The 21,253-nt window shown below is 47.9% G+C and overlaps 1 protein-coding gene across 1 annotated transcript in view; it reads left to right on the plus strand.

Annotated features, from left to right (window-relative positions):
* Nucleotides 1-431: 431 nt before the first annotated feature.
* Nucleotides 432-21,253, plus strand: part of NCAPH (non-SMC condensin I complex subunit H) — a 35,207-nt gene continuing 14,385 nt past the window's right edge. The window contains exons 1-9 of the mRNA XM_032411136.1: nt 432-938; nt 5,834-6,053; nt 6,208-6,298; nt 6,963-7,055; nt 7,386-7,524; nt 8,185-8,309; nt 15,125-15,314; nt 16,656-16,747; nt 17,477-17,682. Coding sequence (XP_032267027.1) covers nt 920-938; nt 5,834-6,053; nt 6,208-6,298; nt 6,963-7,055; nt 7,386-7,524; nt 8,185-8,309; nt 15,125-15,314; nt 16,656-16,747; nt 17,477-17,682 — 1,175 coding nt within the window. The 5' untranslated portion in view covers nt 432-919. The remainder of the gene's footprint in view (nt 939-5,833; nt 6,054-6,207; nt 6,299-6,962; nt 7,056-7,385; nt 7,525-8,184; nt 8,310-15,124; nt 15,315-16,655; nt 16,748-17,476; nt 17,683-21,253) is intronic.

The following is a 21,253-nucleotide window of genomic DNA, read 5'->3' on the forward strand; positions in this document are numbered from 1 at the left end:
TTCCTCCCATAATACAACTCTTGGTTGGGCAGGGGGCGCCTGGGTGGCTCGGTCGATTGAGTGTCTCCCTTCCGCATGGGGTATGATCCCGGGGTCCTGGGATGAGGCTTGCGTTGGGCTCCCTGCTCAGCGGGGAGTCTGCTTCTTCCTCTCACTCTCCCTCTGTGCTCTCCCTTCCCTCTATCTCTCTCAAATAATAAAATAAAATAAAATAAAACAATTCTTGGGATCAGATGAAGCAGAATGGAGAGGTGGCAATTTTGTCCAGCTCATTTCTCACCGTAAGCTTTTCTTTGGTGTGGTGGGGTATGTGGGGGTGAGGTGTGTGTGTGTGGGGGGGGGAGTAGATATCCAGGAAGCTCTTCACAAGAATCTGAATAAAAACGATGGCCTTTATTTAAAAATGTACATAAAACATTTTGCACCTGTCCTTCGCCTGCCTGGAACGTTCATTGTGCTGTTGACTCCTTCTCACCTCCGTCCCACACCCCATCCCTTACTTTCTACCTCCACTTCTACCTCTGCCCTTACAGAACAGGTAGCTATGGGAAATTAACCTTGTTTCCTAGAAATCTGCCCTCCCTCCCATTAGAAGGTAAATTGCGTGAAAGCAGAGCCCTCTCCCGTCCTGCTCCACACTGGGTCCTCAGCGCCCAGTTCCACGTCTAACGCTCGAAGGGAGGCGGGGGACGGTGGTCCACGGACCCTCTACAGTCCACCCACGGGAGCAGAGCGGGAAGCCAGCGATTCCACACGACACACAGCCGCACAGCTCTGGACGCCCCTTTACAAGCGGAGGACTGGGGCAGCTGCGCAGGCGCGCTTCTGGCCCCGCCCACGATAGACGTCACCGCGGCCGTTACGACGCTAAGGCTTCTCGGCGCGCGATTTAAAACCAGCTCTGGCGAAGGAGAGCAAAATGGGACCTCCCTGCCCAGGTGAGGCTGGGTGGGTGGGTGGCGCCGCGGGAAGGGGTCGGCGTGAAGCGGTGCTCCGGGCGGGCAGGGTCGGCGGGCGGACCTGAGTGGGGGTACGGATATTCTCGACCTAGTTGTTGGCCTTGCGCTCCGCTGGCCAAGGGGGAGGCAGGCGCAGGGAGGAAGAGGCGGGAGGCGGGGAGGGGGTGGTGTGCCCCGCCAATCAGGACGCGGCTCGGGTCGGCGTCGGGAGCGCGCGTGGGGCGATCCCTACTCTTCAGTCCCTTTACCGTGGGCTCCTACCTACACCGTGCGGGATGTCTCTCCCTTGAAAGGTGGTTTTCCTGGGATGCATGTTAGTTCAGGGCCATGAAAGCGTTGTGCTTACTGCGGAATGCTTACACGCATGCACTTATTTGTACATTCATTCAACAAGCATTGAGCGCTCCCTTTGGGCCAAACCCACTGTCAGGTGCAGAGATACTGTAAAGAACAAAACAGATAAGATCCAGCGTTTTGGAGCTTGTATTTTTTTTTTTTTAAAGATTTTATTTATTTATTTGAGAGAGAGCATGAGCGGGAATGAGAGGGAGAAGCAGGCTCCCCACTGAGCAAGGAGCCCGATGTGGGACTCGATCCCGGGAGCCTGGGATCATGTCCTGAGCCTAAGGCAGATGCTTAACGACTGAGCCACCCAGGCATCACTTGGAGCTTGTATTCTAGTTGGAGAAACCGTAAACAAATGAAATAATTACAGATGAGGCTGAGTGCCCTGATTGAGAAGAACAGAGTGAGGGGAGGGGCCCCTTCAGGTTGAGGATTCAAGGAAGATCTTAGAGCAGACTGGGGAACGTGTTCTAGGCAGAAGGAGCAAGTGCAAAAAAAGCGCAAGCAGGGGGGCGCCTTGGTGGCTCAGTCGTTAAGCATCTGCCTTCGGCTCAGCTCACGGTCCCAAGTTCCTGGGATTGAGCCCCACATGGGGCTCTCTACTTCACGGGAAGCCTGCTTCTCCCTCTCCCACTCCCCCGCTTGTGTTCCCTCTCTCACTGTGTCTCTCTCTGTCAAATAAATAAAATCTTAAAAAAAAAAAAAAAAAAAAAAAAGGACAAGCAGGAAAGAGCCTGGCTTGGGCTAGAAGTAGAACATCGTGACTGAACAGTGAGTGAGGCTGCTGAGGTAGGCAGGGCCTTGGTCTTGGTAAAAGGTTTGAAAATTTAGAGTTCTGTTTTGGACATGGTAAATGACTTAGGCAAGAGACAGGTGAGGGGGTCAGTAAACACTTGGATAAGAGTTTGACACTCAGAGAGTGATACAGGCCACTCAGGGAAGTGGCCCACAGACTCAGAAATAAATTTGGACATCATCATCATATAGATCATAAAACCATGGGAACAGGTGAGAACCTAGGAAGAACCTGTAGAGAAGACACTCAGGACCAACATTTAGGAGCTAGACGGAGAAGGGAGAGCTTGAAAACTCTCTCAGAAGAGAGTGGTGTCATAGAAGCCAGGGGTGTTTCAAGAAGCACTTGAAGGGGTTGTCCTCTGTTTCAGATGCTGCTGAATCTCAAGAGAGATGAGGCCTGAAAAGTAGCCAGTGGGTTTGGCAACATGGGGGTTGTAGGTGATTGTGTCAAGATAGTTTTCATAAAGTGGTAGGGATGATAGCCAGACCATAGCAGGTTGAAAAATGAATGGGAGAGAAGGAAAATAGATGTAGAAAGTGTCTTTGAGCTCAGTAACCATCTAAATGAGAGAAGTGAGAGAAGGAATATTCCAAGAATTGAAGCATGGCCTCTGATCCCCTCTTGAGTTTTCCTTTTAGACAAGTTCCTCCTTCAGTGCTTCCTATTTCTGTTAAAGTCTCCTCTCAAGGTCCAACTCCCCTCCTCTTGAAGTGCCCTCACCCAGATAGTAACAAGTCCTCTTGATTCAGTCTCTAAAAATGTCTCTTGCCTCCTTCCTTTCCATTCTTCTTTCTTTTTCTTTTATTTTGACCTCCGCTGAGAGGTATGTTAGCCATACTCTTGAGCTTATGGGGAGCTATCAGGGGAACACGTGAAGTTCTTCCTTGTATTTTTTTTATTTCCTTTTATCCCTATACACCACTTCTGTTCCCTTCCCCTTACATGGGCAAGGGCAACCGTTTAGTGTTTATTGTGTATCACTTTATTATTTTTTTAAGATTTTATTTATGAGAGAGAGAGAGAGAGAGAGCACGGGGGGAGGGGCATGGGGAGAGGGAGAGTGACAAGCAGACTCCCTGATGAGCGTGGAGCCCAACTCCTGCTTGATCCCAGGACCCCCAAGATCATGACCTGAGCCACAGTCAGACACTTAACTAACTGAGCCATCCAGGTGCCCTTATATCCCTTTATTTATTTATTTTTTTTTTAAGATTTTATTTATTTATTTGAGAGAGAGGATGAAAGAGAGCACATGAGAGGGGGAAGGGTCAGAGGGAGAAGCAGACTCCCTGCTGAGCAGGGAGCCCGATGCGGGACTTGATCCTGGGACTCCAGGATCATGACCTGAGCTGAAGGCAGTCGCTTAACCAACTGAGCCACCCAGTCGCCCATATCCCTTTATTTTTAATGTGTTCCTATAAAATATGTGTTACATTGTGTGTTTTTTTTCATATCACCAGTTCAGAACCAGCTGAGACACGCTTTCTTATTTCCATTTGGAGGAGAAGGAGCAAATGCTTAGAGCATTTACTTGCTTAAAATTTCTCCAGCTACTGGGGTGCCTGGCTGGCTGCTCGGTCTGTAGAGCATGCGACTCTTGAACTCAGAATCATGAGTTCAAGCCCCACACTGGGTGTAGAGTTGACTGTAAAAAAAAAAAAAAGAAAGAAATTCTCCAGTTAGTAAGCGATGGACCTGGGGTTTGAAGCCAAGCCTTTTGATTCTTAAATCTGGAAATGTTCCCCCAAAGTCTCTCAGTTCCTTCATCTCTCTCCCAGTGATCTTATTTCCTGCCCTACCAAAATAGGCAATAGCCACTCATTACCATAGTCACACCCTAGACCTTGTCATTATCAGTAGCTACACCACTGTCATCTCACTTTTAAATACCCCACTCCTCAGTACCACTCCTATCTTTCCAACTCACTCCTTCTTGTTCCCTGACTCCAGTAACTCCATCTTTTGACCCAGCAGATGTATATTCTTTGCTTTTCTCTGTCCCTAATGTCTCTCGTATCCTTGTTCCCTTCCTTACTTAGCTTACATTCCATGGTCAATCACTATAATCACTCCCTTTCATACACTCATAACCCCTTGCCCTCTTCTAGCCTGTTTATACTTTCTTGACAAAATCACAACCCTGATTAATTCCAACTCTGCCTACTCTGCCCTGGCCCCTGCTCACTCAGTGATCTCAAGGGAACCCTAAAGCTGCCCAGCAGTCATGCTTATTCCCTCGTTCACCCACTCATCTTCTCCTAGATGACTATTCCATACCTTCCTTTCTCTCCTGAAATCTCCAGTACCTCCTTCCCCGGCCCTCACCCTTAGCTACTCAGTTTTTGGTTTTTATGGGCTTCTTATTTTACTAAGAAAAGCAGTCCAAAAGGAACATCCACAAGCGCACCATTGTACCTGCTCCCTGACCTGCATCTGTGCCTCTGTTGTCTGGCTTCCTTCCTATTGCTGTGGGTGGGCTTTCAGTGATCTCAGGAAAGGCAGCCCCTTTTCCTGCTTGAGTGTATTGTTCAGCAACGTTTACCCTTCTGCATGATCTCTGAATAATGCCCTCTCCTTGCCAGAGATGTCTGGAACCTGTGAATATGGTATCTTAAATGGTAAAAAGGACTTTATAGCTATGATTAAGTTAAGGGCCTTGAAATGGGGAGACTATCTTGGATTATCTGGATGGGCTCAGTGCAATCACAGTGGCCCTCATAAGAGGGATGCAAGAGGTTCAGAGTCAGAGAAGGTGATGTGATGACAGAAGCAAGAGGTTGAGGGGCAGCTGGGTGGCTCAGTCCGTTAAGTGTCTGCCTTTGGCTCAGGTCATGATCTTGGGGATTGAGCCCCACATCGGGCTCCCTGCTCAGTGGGGAGTCTGCGTCTCCCTCTCCCTCTGCCCCTGTTCCTGCTGTCTCTCTCTCTCTCTCAAATAAATAAATAAAATCTTTTAAAAAAAAAAAAGAAGCAAGAGGTTGGAGTGATGGGAAGAAAGCAGGCAGCCTCTAGAAGCTGAAAAGGGCAGGGAAAGAGATTCTTTCCTAAAGCCTCCAAAAAGAACACAGCCCTGATGACAGCTCGATTTTAGACTGACTCTAGGACCTCAAGAGAATACATTTGTATTGGTTTAAACCACTACGTTTGTGGTAATTTGTTATAGCAGCAATAGGAAACTAATAAAATCTCTGCTTCATTTTTCTACCAAGCTGGGGTTTTTCCCATCTTAAAATTAATTTCTCAACCTCACTTCCCTTTCAACTGCTTCCCTCCCAATTTTGTCCTTCCTTTTCTGTAAGTCCTTGAAAACCTTGTCTCCATTTGCTGTCTCCAATTTCTCTTCTTCCTGTTCGTTCTCTTCTCTGGAATCTACGCCCATTTGACTTTCTCCTGCCTCTGCTACTCTAGGAAAACTGTTGTTGTCAAGGTCACCAATAGCCTCTAGGTTGTTAAATCCAATGATTGATTCTCAGTCCTTCCCTAATTTGACCTCATTGCACCCCTCATTAATTTGGCAAGGAAGCATCAGAAACCCATCCCCCGACAAAGAAACTTAAGCTATAGAGGAATATTAGAGTTGGAAAAGATCTTGGTGGAAAACGTGCAGTGAACTTCCACCCTATGAGAGCCCCCAAGCCCCACTTTAGACATAGGAAATATTCCGTGGCAGGTTTCCTGAGCAAGGGTTCTCTTCCATCGCTGTCAGCCATAATCAATTGCTTTTCTTCAGAAATCCGTGGGCACCCCCACAGCGCCTCCTCACCTTCAGAACGGGTGTTCTCCATGTCCCTGCCCCGGAAGGCCCCTCTCAATACTCCTGGCACCCCCGTCCTTGAAGACTTTCCCCAGAATGATGACGAAAAGGAGCGGCTGCAGCGGCGGCGTTCCCGAGTCCTGGACCTGCAGTTCAGCGCAGACTCGCCTCACCTGCTGGCCTCCCCGTCCAGTAGGTGCGTGCGCGCTGGGCTGCCTCCGCGGGGTGGCCGCCCTGGCGTGGGTGCCGTGCGCCCAGCATCTCCACAATACCTCGTGGGTTCTGGGCCTGGAGTTTGAAAAGTTAGAGTGGATCCCTGACAGCGGGTTTTGGTTTTGGTTTTCATTTAGGAATATTGACACTTCAGCCACGGTTCCTAAGTTTACAAACACACAGATTACAGAACATTACTCCACCTGTATCAAGCTGTCCACTGAAAATGTGAGTATCTGCTGATTGTCAGTAAAGATTTTGCTACTTGATCACAAGGGAAGTCTAGCCTTCTTGATTCTGTGCAGAACACGCAATTGATGGTAATTGTGTGCTTTCCCTCTCCAGCGACTCTTCTCAATGCTGATGTTTGTCAGTATGCTTTTACTGTGTTTTATGGGCCTTCGGTGCTCTTTCTGGCAGGTTGCCTGCCACCTGCAGCGTGTCTACAGAGGGAGTGTTGCTTAGGGGTTAATAATGTGAGTTCTGAAGCCAGCCTGTGTTGGAACCCAGTCTCTGCCGTGCACAAGCTCTATAGCCTTGGCAAGTCACCTGACCACTCTGCTGCAAGGCCCTCCTCCGTAAAACGAGAATGTGAATAGTCCCTGTCTCATAGAGTTGTTCTGAGGGTGACTGAGTCCCTTTGTGTGCAGTGCTTAGAACAGGGTCTGCACACGGTGACAACTCAAGGAGTGTGCTGTCACACTCTAGTTCTTGAGAATAAGGAACTATGTGTATGGATTAGGCCGTGTCACCGAGTATTTATGGGAATTGATACGTGTGGTGAGATGTGGGCTGTTACCATGTAAAAACGTAACTTCCTCTATTAGAGTTGCATTATTTACGTGAGCCAAGGCTGTCAATAACAAACCTTCCTGCACTTTTCTGTTTGCAGAAAATCACGACCAAGAATGCTTTTGGCTTGCACTTGATTGATTTCATGTCAGAGATTCTTAAACAGAAAGACACCGAACCGACCAACTTTAAAGTAAGAAGGCTGTTCACCTTCTCTTGTATCTGAATTTAATGATGGTTATTTCTAATATTGGGCACAGCACCATCATTGAATTCTGCAAATACATGAGAACCTTCCTTGTGTGAGACATTTTATTAGCTTCTTTCCTTTCTTTCCTAAACTGATGAAATAGGGAGAAGATAGCTTTCTGCTGTATTTTGTTTATTCTGTATCAGTCGTAGGGGAATCTTTGTCATTTTTTTCTTAAGAGCAAGTCAATATTTTATGAAGCTTGCTGTGTTTTGCCTGTTCAGCGGTTCCTTTTTATGCGTCCAGTGAGCAGAGCTCTGTTTGTTGGACTAGGTGGCTGCTGGCACTCTGGACGCCAGCACGAAGATCTATGCAGTGCGCGTGGATGCGGTCCATGCTGATGTCTACAGAGTCCTTGGGGGGCTGGGCAAAGATGCACCCTCTGCGGAAGAAGTAGAGAGCCATGATGCAGGTACATGGGTTGGGATCTGGATTCAAGGGGCTTTCTTAAGGGCATAGCAGGTAGTTATTTGGGTAGTATACTGGAATGAATGAAGTCGTAAGAAATAATCTCATTCGATTGAAGACATGAGTGTTTTCGGAATAGTTTATGAGAAGATCCTTAGACCCTAGAGTTGTTTTTCTTCGGAAAAGAGAAGGACCTTTTAGATCTTATTTAGGCAACATTGAGTAAGCATCAAGTGGAGAGTTTCTCATTTGGGGGTGCTTTAGAAATTGACCTGTATTAGAAGCCAAATACTTCAGGTTTCTCCTGAAGCTGCAGATGAGATGTGCCTGTTACTTTGTTGTTGTTTTTTTTTTAAAGATTTTATTTATTTATTTGAGAGAGAGAATGAGATAGAGCATGAGAGGGGGGAGGGTCAGAGGGAGAAGCAGACTCCCTGCTGAGCAGGGAGCCTGATGCTGGACTCGATCCTGGGACTCCAGGATCATGACCTGAGCCGAAGGCAGTCGCCCAACCAACTGAGCCACCCAGGCGCCCCGTGCCTGTTACTTTGAAAGAATGGCCCGTTTCAGTTGTAATCGCTCTTTAGAGTTTTTGAGTTAATGTAAGTTCAGTTACATGCCCCAAAGCAGTCCTTGCAGTACTGAGTCTTATTTCTTCTTTCAGATGGAAGTGCTACTGAAACAGGAACAACCAAAAAGGCTCAAAAGCCAAAGAAGAAACACTCCTACAAAACCATTGAGCAGAATGTAAACAACCTCAATGTCTCCGAAGCAGATCGGAAGTGTGAGGTGAGGAACTGTGTACAGTGTGGTCTCTGACTAATTCAGAGCCTCAGTGGCTGACACTTGGCAGGGCCACGCCTGCCTTACTGGTATGTGCCTGCTTGGGCCTCATGGGAGTCAAATATATAAGTGGCATCCGCATTATCTTCCCTTAGCTTCACATTAAGACTCTAGGGTGTAAGTTCCTGCTTTTCCCACAATATTTCAGGATGATTGAGTAGAAAGAGATGGCACGTTACTGAGGACTCTGATCAATTAAACCATTGATTTTCTTTCCAGGAACATGCAGCAGAGATGATGAGAGCTAACATTTTTTGTGCATTTACTGAGCGCCCTGTGCTGCCCTAAGTCTGTGAGCCGTGTGACCTCAATTAATCCTCACAACATCCTTGTTATATTTTCTGAGGAGGTTATCGAAGTACAAGGCTGTTAAATAACTTGCCCCAAATGATGCAGCTTGTTAAGTAAGCTAGGATTTGAAGCTAAGTGGCCTGGCTCTAGAGTCCTTGCTCTAAACAGCTTTATGATCTGGCAGGTCCTAAGGAATTTCTACTTAAAGGAAGCCAGAGGCCTCATTTATCTTTAGCATAGTTAATTTAAAGCAACAGTGTTGGTATAAGCTTTTTAAGAATATTGCTGTTAAAAGCAGTATCTCAGTGAATGTTCTTGTACATATTATCTTTGTGCTCTTCCGAGACTATATCCATAAGAACATTGAGTCATGGAATTTCCATTGCCCTCAAAAACAGGTTGTACCAGCCTACTGTCCCACCTACAGTGGACTAGATTATTCCTTTCTCCCACCTCCACAACATTTGTAAATGGCAGTTAAGGTCAAGAGACTGGAATTGATCACCAAGGGAATGAGCGTCTGTGGAAAAAGGACTGAGCCCTGGGATACCCCAATCTTAAGAGTTCAGAGAGCCAAAGAAGAAACATCCAGTAGGTAGGAAAACCAAGAGAGTGTGGCACCCAGATGAGAAAGTGTCAGGGAGGAGATAGTGATCAGCCATGCCAAAATGGCAGCCTGGGGCCACTGGTCAGCTTGGAGAAGAGCCTATGGAGCTGAGACTCAGACCTCCAGGGAAGGGGTGCTGCCTGGCTGGCGCTAGTGTCCCTGAGTTTAGAGGGGCTCGTGCGCCCAGGACCCAGACCTCTGAGGAGGGCATGCTGGTTGGTGCTGGTGTCTGTGAGGAGCATATGATAAGACTGGTTCTGTGAGTGTGAGAAAAAGTGCAATTTGAACTCAGTTAGTGCTACAGGTAGGGTAGGACCTGCTGCATCTGGGCTGAAGAAGCCCTGTTGGGTGACAGGACCAGGAAGGCTACAGAAAGAAGCAAGTCCCTTCTAGCCTTGCAGTCTCCCTCTAGTGCCCCCTATTGGTGGAGCCTACCAGAGAGCGGCTGGCAAAGCCCAGATGTGGTCCCAGAGCCAGCATCACAGAGAGGCTGATAGAAGGTAGGTTGGGGGCTGAGAGGCAATAGCTTAACTGGCAGAGAGGTAAAGTGTCAGCATATCTACTTTCAAAAAGGTTTGGGGTGGGGGGGTGGAGAGGGAAAGCTAATATGCAGTGGGGAATCTAGGTAAAAGTTACACAGAGGTTCTTATTACTATTTCAACACTTTTGTAAGGTTGAAATTTTTCATAATAATGGGGGCAATCACATGGCAAGAGAGGAATGAAGGCAGTATGGGCTGGTCTTTTGAAGAGTTTTGCTGTAGATTGGAACAGAGTAATGGGTGGCAAATGGAGGGGAAAGTAAAATCTAGAGGGTTTTCTTGTTTTTTGCTTTTTTAATGGGAGGATTAACAGCATGTTTACTTGTTGATAGCAACAGTCTAGTGGAGAAGAGAGGAGAGTTGCTCGAGTGGAGTCCTTGAGCACGTGAGAAGGGAAGGGAAGGGACAGCACCAGCAGAGCTTGGCTAAGGGACACCCGTGGCTGGTGAGGGATGGGACGAGAGTGTGCACATGTGGGAGCTTCCACGTATTCCCTTCTGGTTGTGCCCCCCTTGAAATAGGAAGCCAGAGCATCTACTGACTGAGTGTGGAGGAGGAAAGGTAAAGGTTTGAAGAGAGAAAAAAGTAGGAGGGTGGGTGAGCGAATGGGCTGGGGAAGTATAGTTTGCTTGCCAGACAGCACTCAGGGTTGACCTGAGGACCGTGGCAGATGGATTTAAAGCGAAGCCAGTCAGCGTAACTTTGTGTGTTTCTGCAGCCATGGTTAGTTAGCTGTGTGGGTGTGAGCATGAAATGGGCAGAAAGTGGGATTGAACACAGGATTGTGTTTTGCTGAGTCAGTGTGACACAGCTAGAAAGGAGCACTGGAGTGAAGAGCACATGCAAGGGAGTGCTTACGATCACTGCCTATGGGACTTTGGCCAGGAAAAGAGGGGAGTAAGAGACAGCATAAAAGCCATGTGAGCAGTGCGTTGTAGGGCACGGTGGGTCAAAGACTTTTTTGAGACAAGAAGGTGTTGGCTGGAAAGGTAGGAGGTGGTTGCCAGGGGCGCTTGGAGTTTGAGCATATGGAGAGGCTGTAGTCATGGTTCTGATTCAGTTCAGAGAACAGCCAAGGGATCTCTTGAAGTCCTGGGGTGGCATTCATGCTGGGATCTCTTGAAGTCCTGGGTTTTCAGGATGAAGCTCAAGACCATTGAAGGTGAGGATATCAAGGAACTAAGAGGCCAGAGTGTTGGATGGATCAATATATGGATAATGAAACCACTGAAAACTAGGACAGCAGTAAAGTTGGAGAATAATAATAAGCCAAGAGCTAATATTAAAATCTTCCAAGAAGGGGGAAGACCTGGGGATTGGAAGGTGAGCGAAACACAGATAGGCAGAGGCTGGTGAGGTCTGACCTTACTGTGTTCAAAGCGGAGGGTTGTAGGACTTAGGAGGACTTAGGAGACTAGTCTGGAAGTCGTGATGAGGAACAAGGAACTCCCCTCTTCCACATCTAGGCCAGCGGTCGGAGCACTGCAGCGCTGGCCTGTGCAGAAGCCCTGTCCTTGGGCAGGCAGGGTTCCATTAGAGCAGTGCTCCTCAGCCTCTTGTCATTTTCTTCCCCCTTCAGGGCTTTTTTAGATCTTTTCTTCCTTCCCCCTGCCCTTGAAATGAATGGTTGTGGAATAAGATTTTATCAGGTAGGGTTGAGGCTTGGAGAACCACAAGTCATTGTAATTTCTAAGATTTTTTTTCACCCTCCCCCAAAAACTAGTTTTCACTTCCTTGAGAATGATATTGTCCCCAATTTAAAATGAATGAGTTAGGGGCACCTGGGTGGCTCAGTCGGTTAAGTGTGTGCCTTCAGCTCAGGTCATGATCCCAGGGTCCTGGGATCGAGCCCTGCATTGGGCTTCTTGCTCAGTGGGGAGCCTGCTTCTCTCTCTGCCTGCCACTCCCCCTGCTTGTGTGCACGCTCTCTTTCTCTCTGACAAATAAATAAATAAAAGCTTTAAAATAAACAAACAAAAAGTAAAATGAGTTAGAGCTTATAGGTGGAGAGAACCTTCAAGAAAGAATTGGGGAATATAGGGAATTTCTAGAGGGTCCTGGGGGGGCAATATCCATTGTTAGGAGAGGGAGATGGGGGCCAAAGAGGTTTGGAGCCTGGGAAATGTAGAATTCTGGGGGGTCCTGGGTCTTTTATGTGTGACTAATAAATAAACTAAATCAAGGACAATGATGAGATTAGTCCTGGTGGCCTCATGGCAGATGGTAGTTGGTAGAGACAGAGCACGCAGGGGGCTAGGAGTGAGGAGATTTGCTGGGTTCACTCTGAGTGATGGGGTGGTTCTGCTCTGGGCTTGCCTAGTGGCTCCAGCCTGTGCTGGTGTGAGGACTGTGTGTGGATGGGCGTGGAGGTGGGAACACTGAGGCCAAGGCTGGAGAGGGAGGGGGGAAACAAGGGTGGCAGGTACTTTGTGGGGAGGGAGTTGTATTTATCCATATGTCAGCCTTGACCTTGGACAGCACCAGATTTGGAGGCAGCGGATATAAATTTCAGATCCTGGTTCTGCTATCTTAGCTGTGTGGCCCTGGGAAAAGGCTCTGAATTTCACTTTGTTAAACTGTAGAAACAGGTTAACACTAGTTCCATCCACATATGGGTTTTGTGGTAGTGAATCTATTCCTGGCAAAGTGCTTTATCCATGGCAATATGTTGTATACATCTGTATACATCTGAAGGGGAGCCATATAATTCTCTCCCACCTTCCTTTCACCTCCCCAATTCTCCATGTTTTTCCCCCTTCTTAGATAATCTGAGTATTAATTTCACTATCATTCTTGCCTCTGCTTCTGGTTCTGAAGTGAAATGTCAGTTCAACAATGTGGTTGGAAATGCTGTTTCCAATCATCTTTTTTCCAACCAGATAGACCCAATTCTGGGGAGCCTGAGGAGGCTTGTACTAACTAGCCCTTCCCACCGTTCTAAAGAGAAAATGAGAGGGCAGGCAGCGCTGCTCCCTCTCATCCTGTGGCGGTCAGCCACGGTTATGCCAAATGAAACCACTAGTCTTGAAGAAACACCGAGTACCCCAATCCTAGAAAGCTTTTTTTTGCTCTGTAAGCTGCTGTAAACTTGTAATAGCCCAAAGCCCAATTCGGAAGATAAACAAGAACAAAGGATTGTCAGAAACCTAGAATTTGAAATTTCAACTGTTTCTTGAACCCATATTCTCTTGGAGATGGCGTGGAAATGAGAAAGCAAATGTTCTGTGGGTGTGTCTAGACCAGTTGAGAACTCTTATTTGTGTATGAGCTGATCTGTTTTGGACACAGCTCTGTGTGTGCAAAATGTTTGCTGTCATAGGAGATTCCAACCTGATTATGCTCCAGTTCTTTATACCACAAGAGCACAATGCAAGGAAGTTCAAGGCACATACTATAGGAAATCAGAGTGGGTGGAGGTCAGAGTTTATGAAAGAGGTGAAATTTGAACTGGGCCTTAAAGGCAAGGTAGGTATTTGTCAGATGGACCTTGCCAGGAAGGTGATTCTGGGCAGAGGCACAAGCAAAGGCCGTGAAATAGGAAAGTTCTGGTTCTTTAAGGAGCTGGACAGTGTACAAGTTTGGCTAGAGGCCAGGATTTACTCACAAGGGTGAAACATGCAGTTTGTTGTGCACACACTGTCTCTCTGACAAATAAATAAAATCTCTAAAATAAACAAAAATAATATAAAATGAATGAGTTAGAGCTGGTAGGTGGAGAGAACCTTCAAGAAAGAAGTGGGGAATATAGGGTCTCCTTTTAATGTTTCTCTTCCTTGCTGTGGACCCTTGTTTCAAAAGGTTCCCCTACTCGGGTGCCTGGCTGGCTCAGTCTGTAGAGCATGCAGTGCTTGATCTTGGGGTCATGAGTTCAAGCCCCGCACTGGGTGTAGAGATTACTTAAAAAAAAAAAGACAAAAGGTTCATCTACCTAAACTATGCAGTCACCAATAATTCATTTTCCCATCAAATAACTCAAAAATGTCAATGAGATCTAATTTATATGAAAGAACCATTGTTCTCACCTTGCATGATGTAATTCTAGACAAAAGTGAGGACAATTATCTTAGTGTTTTCAGCTTTATTTTAGTGTTACGGTTTCTGTGTTGACTCTTTGAAATGCTGAGTTTTCACTAACTACCCACACAGGACCTCTCAGGGTGTGGGGCTTCAGGTGGGAAGCCAGTGCTGTGGTTGGCATTTGAGGAAGGGAATGGGAGTAACAACACTAGTATTTTTAGGATAGGAAATGGGAGCGACCAGAGACAAGGGTTAACTCAGGCGTGGGTTGTATTGGTGGCAACAGGGGTGAAGAAGGAAGGGGTAGATGGTAGAGATGTGCTGGGAGGGAGACCCACCAGGCTGTGTAACTGACTGCCTGAGGGTCAGGAGACAAGGAGAACGTGGAGGTGATGTATGTGATACTCTGGGGCTGGAAGGATTCTGAGACGGGCTTATTGGGAAGGCGAGAGAAGAATCTCAGTTCCGGTGAGGTCAGGTTCAGAGCTAAGGGGGCCAGGAAAGAGCCAGAAGCCACATCTGTCTTTCTCCTTGAGGCCCCTTCTCTCCACAGTAGCTATGTCCTGAGAAATAAAGGAGACCTGTGAACCCAATACCCAATGTGTTTCCTGTCCCAGGGCCACTGGTAGAATCAGGCGGCTTCTGCCCTCTTGCCACACGTGCCTGTGTCTTGCTCTGTCCTTGTTCTCGTGCACTGTGCCCCGGTCTGCTTTTGGGATTGCTGTCACCTGGCTGTGCCACTCCTGCTCCTTCCCCCAGCCGTGGGGCCCTCTTACAGCCTGTCCCGTCTTTTACCCATCCATCTAGTCCTGCTGACTCTGCCTGTCTTTCCCCTGAATCTCTTGGTTGTGTTCTCCAAATCTACAAATATTTTTGCCCAGAGTCATAATGGGATCTTGTGAACAGATCCTTCACACAGGCTTTTTAAGTCCACAGAATTTGTGGTGGTAGCATTCAACTAGGATAGCCATTTGAAAACAGAGACTTGTGGAAAGAGACCAGCAGAAGGGTACTGTCCATGTGGGTTATAAACAGAATGACACAGTAGAAGCTCGTTCCCACTTACTGTGTACTTGAACGCTGCACATTTATTCAGCTGACCACGCACAGGCTTCCTTTTCAATTGGTATCTGCTAGGATGGGATTTTATTGATCAATTAGAAAGCCCTCCCCCTATTTCGATCACATGCAGAGATATTTCAGTTCAGCAGATAGAGCTGTGAATGAGCAGGGTCCAGTGAATGAGATTTTGTTTGCTTTGGCTGCATCCCGTAATTTGTCGGTTCTCTCTGTTTGTATGGTCAGATCGATCCCATGTTTCAGAAGACGGCGGCCTCATTCGATGAGTGCAGCACAGCAGGGGTGTTTCTCTCGACCCTCCACTGCCACGACTATAGAAGTGAGCTGCTCTTTCCTTCCGATGTGCAGACTCTGTCCACCGAAGAACCCCTGGAGCTGCCAGATTTAGGCTGGGTGGAAATGACAGATTTAAAAGGTGAGTACACATAATGCACTTCACCAGAGCATTTCAGTCATCAGAGAAGTTTCCGTACAACCATGGGTTCCATAATACGCCCATCGTGATGTTGCTTGTTTAAATTACCCAGAAGGTTCCTCTGGAATGCCACACTGGGCATCCCCTTAGGAGAAACGGCCTTCTGTCCCCGTCAGCGGCACGGAGGCTAACAGCAGTAGCTAACGCTCGCCACTGCTCTTGGTCCGTATGTGCCACATCCCTCACGCGCCCCTTTTAGCAGCCAGCTCTCACAGTGATGTTTTAGGGCCCGGGGCCAGCCAGGAATGTCAGAGTCTGGACTTGGGCAAGGGGCTTTCATAGGCTTTTGTTGAGCCAGAGAGGCCTTGTTCTTATTTGTTAACCAATCCGGGGCGTCCGGAGGAGGAGAGGGCATTGTGAGTTATTTTCAGACTCTACCTTGGTGGTCTGAGACTGGACCTTTTTTTTTTTTTTTTAAAGATTTTATTTATTATTTGTCAGAGAGAGCGAGCGAGTACAAGCAGGGGGAGCGGCAGGCACAGGGGCAAGCAGACTTGCGGGGCTCCATCCCAGGACCCTGAGATCATGACCTGAGCTGAAGGCAGCCGCTTAACCGACTGAGCCACCCAGGCGCCCCTGGACCTGTCCTTTTGTCAGCCCCTTTTACTGGCCTGGCAAGGATTTTATTCCCCCGCCCATCCTACCCTCCACACCCCTCTGGGGGATCGTCTGAGAATATTGTGACCCCCGTGGGTGGCGGGAAGGCCAGGTGCCGGAATACGGAAGCTGCACTTGCATGCATCATTTTCGTGTGTCACGTGAAATTGACCCTTTGCCTACGGGACTACGCAGATGTTACAGGGCCTACTTTCCTCCTTTCCATTCTTGTCTAAATTCTTAGTGCAAGTATTTGTGCTAACAGTCTCTTTTCGAAGTTTATGCTCTCAACTGGGACCTTAATTCTGTGAGGTAGCCAGTTTAGTTTAGGACTAAAATAAGTAACACTGCGTGATTGGTTGTGCGGTTAGTACACTTTAAGGAAGGGTTTTTGATTTCCCAACTCCAGCATAGGGCACGGAGTCCATTTCAGAGTCAAATGTCTGTGCTTCAGGCTTCTGCCCTAATGTTTTACTAATTCCTGGAGTGCCAATGTGGAGCCTACCTCTAGAGTGGGTATATGTTGTCTCCCTGGACAGAAGTCTGTGACCTGGAGCTTGGCCATGAGCCAGCCTCTGCCACAGAACAGGGGGTGACTGAGCCTCTCCATCATGCTGCCCTGGTCACTCTGAGTGTGGGGGGTTGCTCCCTCCATACTCTTCTGCCATCTCCCGTCTTCTCCAGCACCCATGCAGCAGTGTGTGGAGGACGGCCAGATCTGCCCCTCCCTGGCCGGGTTCCAGTTCACGAAATGGGACAGTGAGACACATAATGAGGTGAGTTCAACTTTTAGACTTCTGAGGGCTCTGGGCATTTGTCCAGCTGCTCGTGGTTTCAGTGACATGGCCCAAGACAAGTTCTGCCCAGTGAGAACCAAAACCATGACATCATTTTTATTTAGCCAGGAGTACAGAAAATATTTCCCTTGGCACTTCTGTAGGGACTAAAACCCGGGGGGTAGGAATGGAGGGTGAGGCAGCCCTGTCTTTCCTGGGTGCACATTTTTTTTTAATCGGCTATCCCCTTGAACACGGTTAATTCCAGGCCTTTGGTCTCAGGCTGCTGTCAGGCTCAAGGAATTTCCTGCTCTTCGGGGTTGAGTCCCTTGGCACAGAGTTTCCTGAGAAACTGTCATGTGTAAAGCTTTTCTCTGTATATTTTTAGCATGGCCCCCTTTAGCCTACTTACTATCACTTCCAGAATAGATGGTCTCCATGGAAAACTGTTTTCTCTAAACATTTGGTTAATGGATGCAGATTCCTGTTTCATGTTTTACGAAATGTGCCTAACGACAATACAGCTTCATCCTGTGCTGCACAATATAAACTTCCTCAGCGCTTTACTCTTGTGAGAACCTTGACTCTGGGGAGGGGAGGGGGGAGGAGAAGCTGGAACCTGGGACTTAGGGCTAAGAAGGCACATCCAGGCAGGCTGTGACCCCAGCGGTGCCTGGGGTGGCTGCGGGGATGGGTAGAACTAGAGGACCCTCTCTTTGTCCTCTCCAGTCTGTCTCTGCCCTGGTAGACAAGTTCAAGAAAAACGAGCAGGTGTTTGACGTCAACGCCAAGGTAGAGGAGAGTGACTGCGAGGACTTCCCTGATGGGCCCGTGGAGGACGACTTTGATGTGAACGATGAACCTGAGCACAGTGCCGCTGGGGATCACACCGAATTCAGGAGCTGGAAGGAGCCCTGCCACGCTCAAAGCTGCCCGTAAGGTTCTCAGGGCCACGGAAGAGGTTCCCAGACGAACTTTCTATTGGTTCTTAACAGATTTCCTGCTGGGAGAGTCTCATTTCATCTCCAAGATTGGCTAGCCTGGTGTGCTGGCCACGTTGTCCTCGCAGGCAGAGCCATTCTGATTCACGGTGGAATCATACTCACCTGTGAATGGTGGCTCAGCCACCTATTGGTGACATTGCAGGAGTTTGTAAGGATAAAATTAAGATATGTAAAGTGCCGGAGAAAAATACCTGGAATATAGGAGCGACTTCGGTGGTGGCTGTTGTTACCACTTGCATTTTGGTAGCATGGAGCGTGCTTTCTCCGCACGATGTGTAGTCTGGCTTTTGGTTGTATCACTCCAGATCAGTTATAGACAGCAACAGGCTTATGTTGATTACAGAAACACAGTGGCTCCTGCCTGAAAGGTCACGCAAAGAGGAGGGGCTGGGCAGTGTTGGGCTAACCAGATAGGCAGACCAGGGACAAGCAAAGCAGGGGAAACTAAATAAGCAGATAAAACCAAGCATGTTGGGCAGGAGGAAAGGTGGTAGAATTGGGTCTTTAGCAATTTAAATTTTTTTTTTTTAATATCTGGTTATCATTCCTTTTTCTTTTCTTTTTTTTTTTTTTTAAGATTTTTTTATTTATTTATTTGACAGAGAGAGGCACAGCGAGAGAGGGAACACAAGCAGAGGGGGTGGGAGAGGGAGAAGCAGGCTTCCCGCCAAGCAGGGAGCCCGATGTGAGACTCGATCCCAGGACCCCGGGATCATGACCTGAGCCGACGGCAGACGCTTAACGACTGAGCCACCCAGGCGCCCCTCAATTTCAATTTTTTATTACTCTAGTAGACCTAGAAGAAAATCAGAACTTTGTTGGCCTTTATTATATATACTTAAGAGATGAGTACTGTTTTAATTTTGAATACAATTTGGAAGCAGGATCCCATAATCCTGTGGCACCAAGGGCCTCTAAAGGTGGTGAATAGGCTTGGGTGTAGGAGATTCCATAAGACCGCGGTGAACAGCCCCTCTGTTAACTCCTGTGCCTGTAACAATTTCGCATTCCTGGGACAGGGGACAGCCAAGCTGGTTTAGTATGGGGTAAAACCTTAGAAGTTGTCCAGGATAACTTGTCTGCTCGTGTGGGAAATGATTAGATTGATAATGTCTCTTCACATCTGAGTAGAAGTTGACAGCTAAACATTTGGCACCTTTAGGCAAAACTACCATCGAGGCCCTTTGGCACCCTCCTTTCCTCTCCTGATCTGTACTATTGATATACCTGCAGTTTTGTCCCTGGGCCCATTGTGTCTTCTACAAAGTGAGAAATGGTAGGCAGGTTGGGAGGATGAGCTCTTTTAGTGCATTTTCTTTTTTAAATTTTATTTATTTATTTGTCAGAGCGCGTGCGCGCACAAGCACAAGCAGGGTTAGCGGCAGGCAGAGGGAGAAGCAGACTCCCTGCTGCGCGAGGACCCCCCCCCCCCCCCCCCCCCGCCCAGATACAGGTCCTGGGATCATTACCTGAGCCGAAGGCAGACGCTTAGCCAACTGAGCCACCCAGGTGCCCCTCTTTTAATCCATTTTCAGATGTCAAAGAACAGCTGCCACTTTTCCTGACATCTGAGGAACTCTGACGGTAGCAAAAGGCTTTAGTCACTTCCATTTTGTTATTTTGAACAAATACATGCACTTCTTTTCCCAGTTTCAAACAGAACGAAATCTTAGGATCCATCCTAAGATTTAGCTTTAGGGGCAGGGCGCTTAGGTTCTAGCCTAAGGTTTTGTCCACTTGAAATCCTTATCCTTGGCATGGCGCTGGCCTTTCCCGAGAGCTGGGTATTTTTTTTTTTTTTTTTTTTTTTTAAAGATTTTATTTATTTGACAGAGAGAGACACAGCGAGAGAGGGAACACAAGCAGGGGGAGTGGGAGAGGGAGAAGCAGGCTTCCCGCCGAGCAGGGAGCCCGATGCGGGGCTCGATCCCAGGACCCTAGGATCATGACCTGAGCCGAAGGCAGACGCTTAACGACTGAGCCACCCAGGCGCCCCGAGAGCTGGGTATTTAAACTGCACAAACTTGGCTCTGCTGTGCATAGCTGTGAGATGTGGGGCAGAGGCAAGTGGCATCACCTTTTGGGATCTTTGTTTCCTATCCGCAAAATGAAGGGTTTAGTGTAGATGATAATAGTAATGTCTGAGCTCATGGAGCGCTTTATTATTCTGGCTTTGTGCCAGCCACTGTGCCAGGGGCCTTACCCACGTTATCTCACATAATTTACAGAAAATAGAAAATGTAATTACTTAAGCCTTGCAACAACCTTATCATTAGGTCCTGTTGTCCCCATTTCACAGATGAGGAAACAGGCTCAGAGAAGTTAAGTAATGGGATGGAGCTGGGTATCACTCAGCACCTTTGACCAATTCTGGCTGCATGTAATGAACTTTGGAGAGTAGGCTCCACCCCAGAGCATTTAACTGAGAGTCCCTGAGGCCAGGCTTTGCATCACATTTCCCAAACCTCCCTGGGTGATTGTAGTGTGCACCCAGGATTGCAAACACTGTACTGGACCGAAAGGTTGCTTTTTTTTTTTTTTTTAAGGATCTTATTTATTTGACAGAGAGAGAGAGAGACTACAAGCAGGGGGAGTGGCAAGTAGAGGGAGAGGGAGAAGCTGGCTCCCTGCTGAGCAAGGAGCCCAACGTGGGGCTCCATCCCAGGACCCTGAGATCATGACCTGAGCTGAAGGCAGACGCTGAACTGACTGAGCCACCCAGGCGTCCCTGGACTGAAAGGTCTTTAAGGGCTTCTCTTGGTCGAGGTGGGGTAGGGCAGTGCTGAATCATAAATGCCAGTGTTCTGTAGGGTGCCCTATGTTACCAGTCCCTGGATGGCAACCCTTGGACCACTGTGCGCACCATACGTTAACAAGGCCAGGCCTAACAAAGTGCTGTATGTCCCATGGCAGCTTGGGCACATTGCTTCTTCCTGCAGCAGTGGCCCATGTGTGCTGTAGCCAGTCTCTGCGGAACAGGTGTTTGCTATGGTTAAAGACCTAGTCTGTGGTCCAGGCCCACACCACAGCCTGCTCCATGCATGCAGGAATGAGGCGTTCTGCTATGTTCACGGAGCCAGCTGGGAGGAGACCTTTAACCTGCAGGTATTAATGTGATGTGCTAAACTGGTGCTAACTTGGAAGGGCCCTATGGTTGAGGGGCAGGTAGAAGAAATAGTTCCCCCAGAGGGGATTAGAGAAGTTTGATGGAGGGGCAGTTTGATGGAAAACTGAGGAGACTGGGAAGTAGGTTAGTTGTTGAGTTGGGGAGTTGGGACCAAGAGGGTACCTGCCACATAGCATTGTGTACTGCAAGACAAAATGGCTGGAGTTCAAGCCTCAAGGGCCTTAGTGCCGCCCTGGCCCAGAGATTCTCAGGGAATGGGAGCCAAGCTCTTTATAGCTTTGCCTGTAAGTTCCCAATAAATTCACAGCCTGACTGCCAAAAGAGAAGAGTATCTGTGAGAATAGAGCAGAGATTCCACTGAAGCCATCTTCTTTC

The sequence above is a fragment of the Phoca vitulina genome, unplaced genomic scaffold, assembly GCF_004348235.1.
Source record: "Phoca vitulina isolate PV1807 unplaced genomic scaffold, GSC_HSeal_1.0 scaffold12, whole genome shotgun sequence".
NCBI classification, from domain to species: Eukaryota; Metazoa; Chordata; class Mammalia; order Carnivora; family Phocidae; genus Phoca; species Phoca vitulina.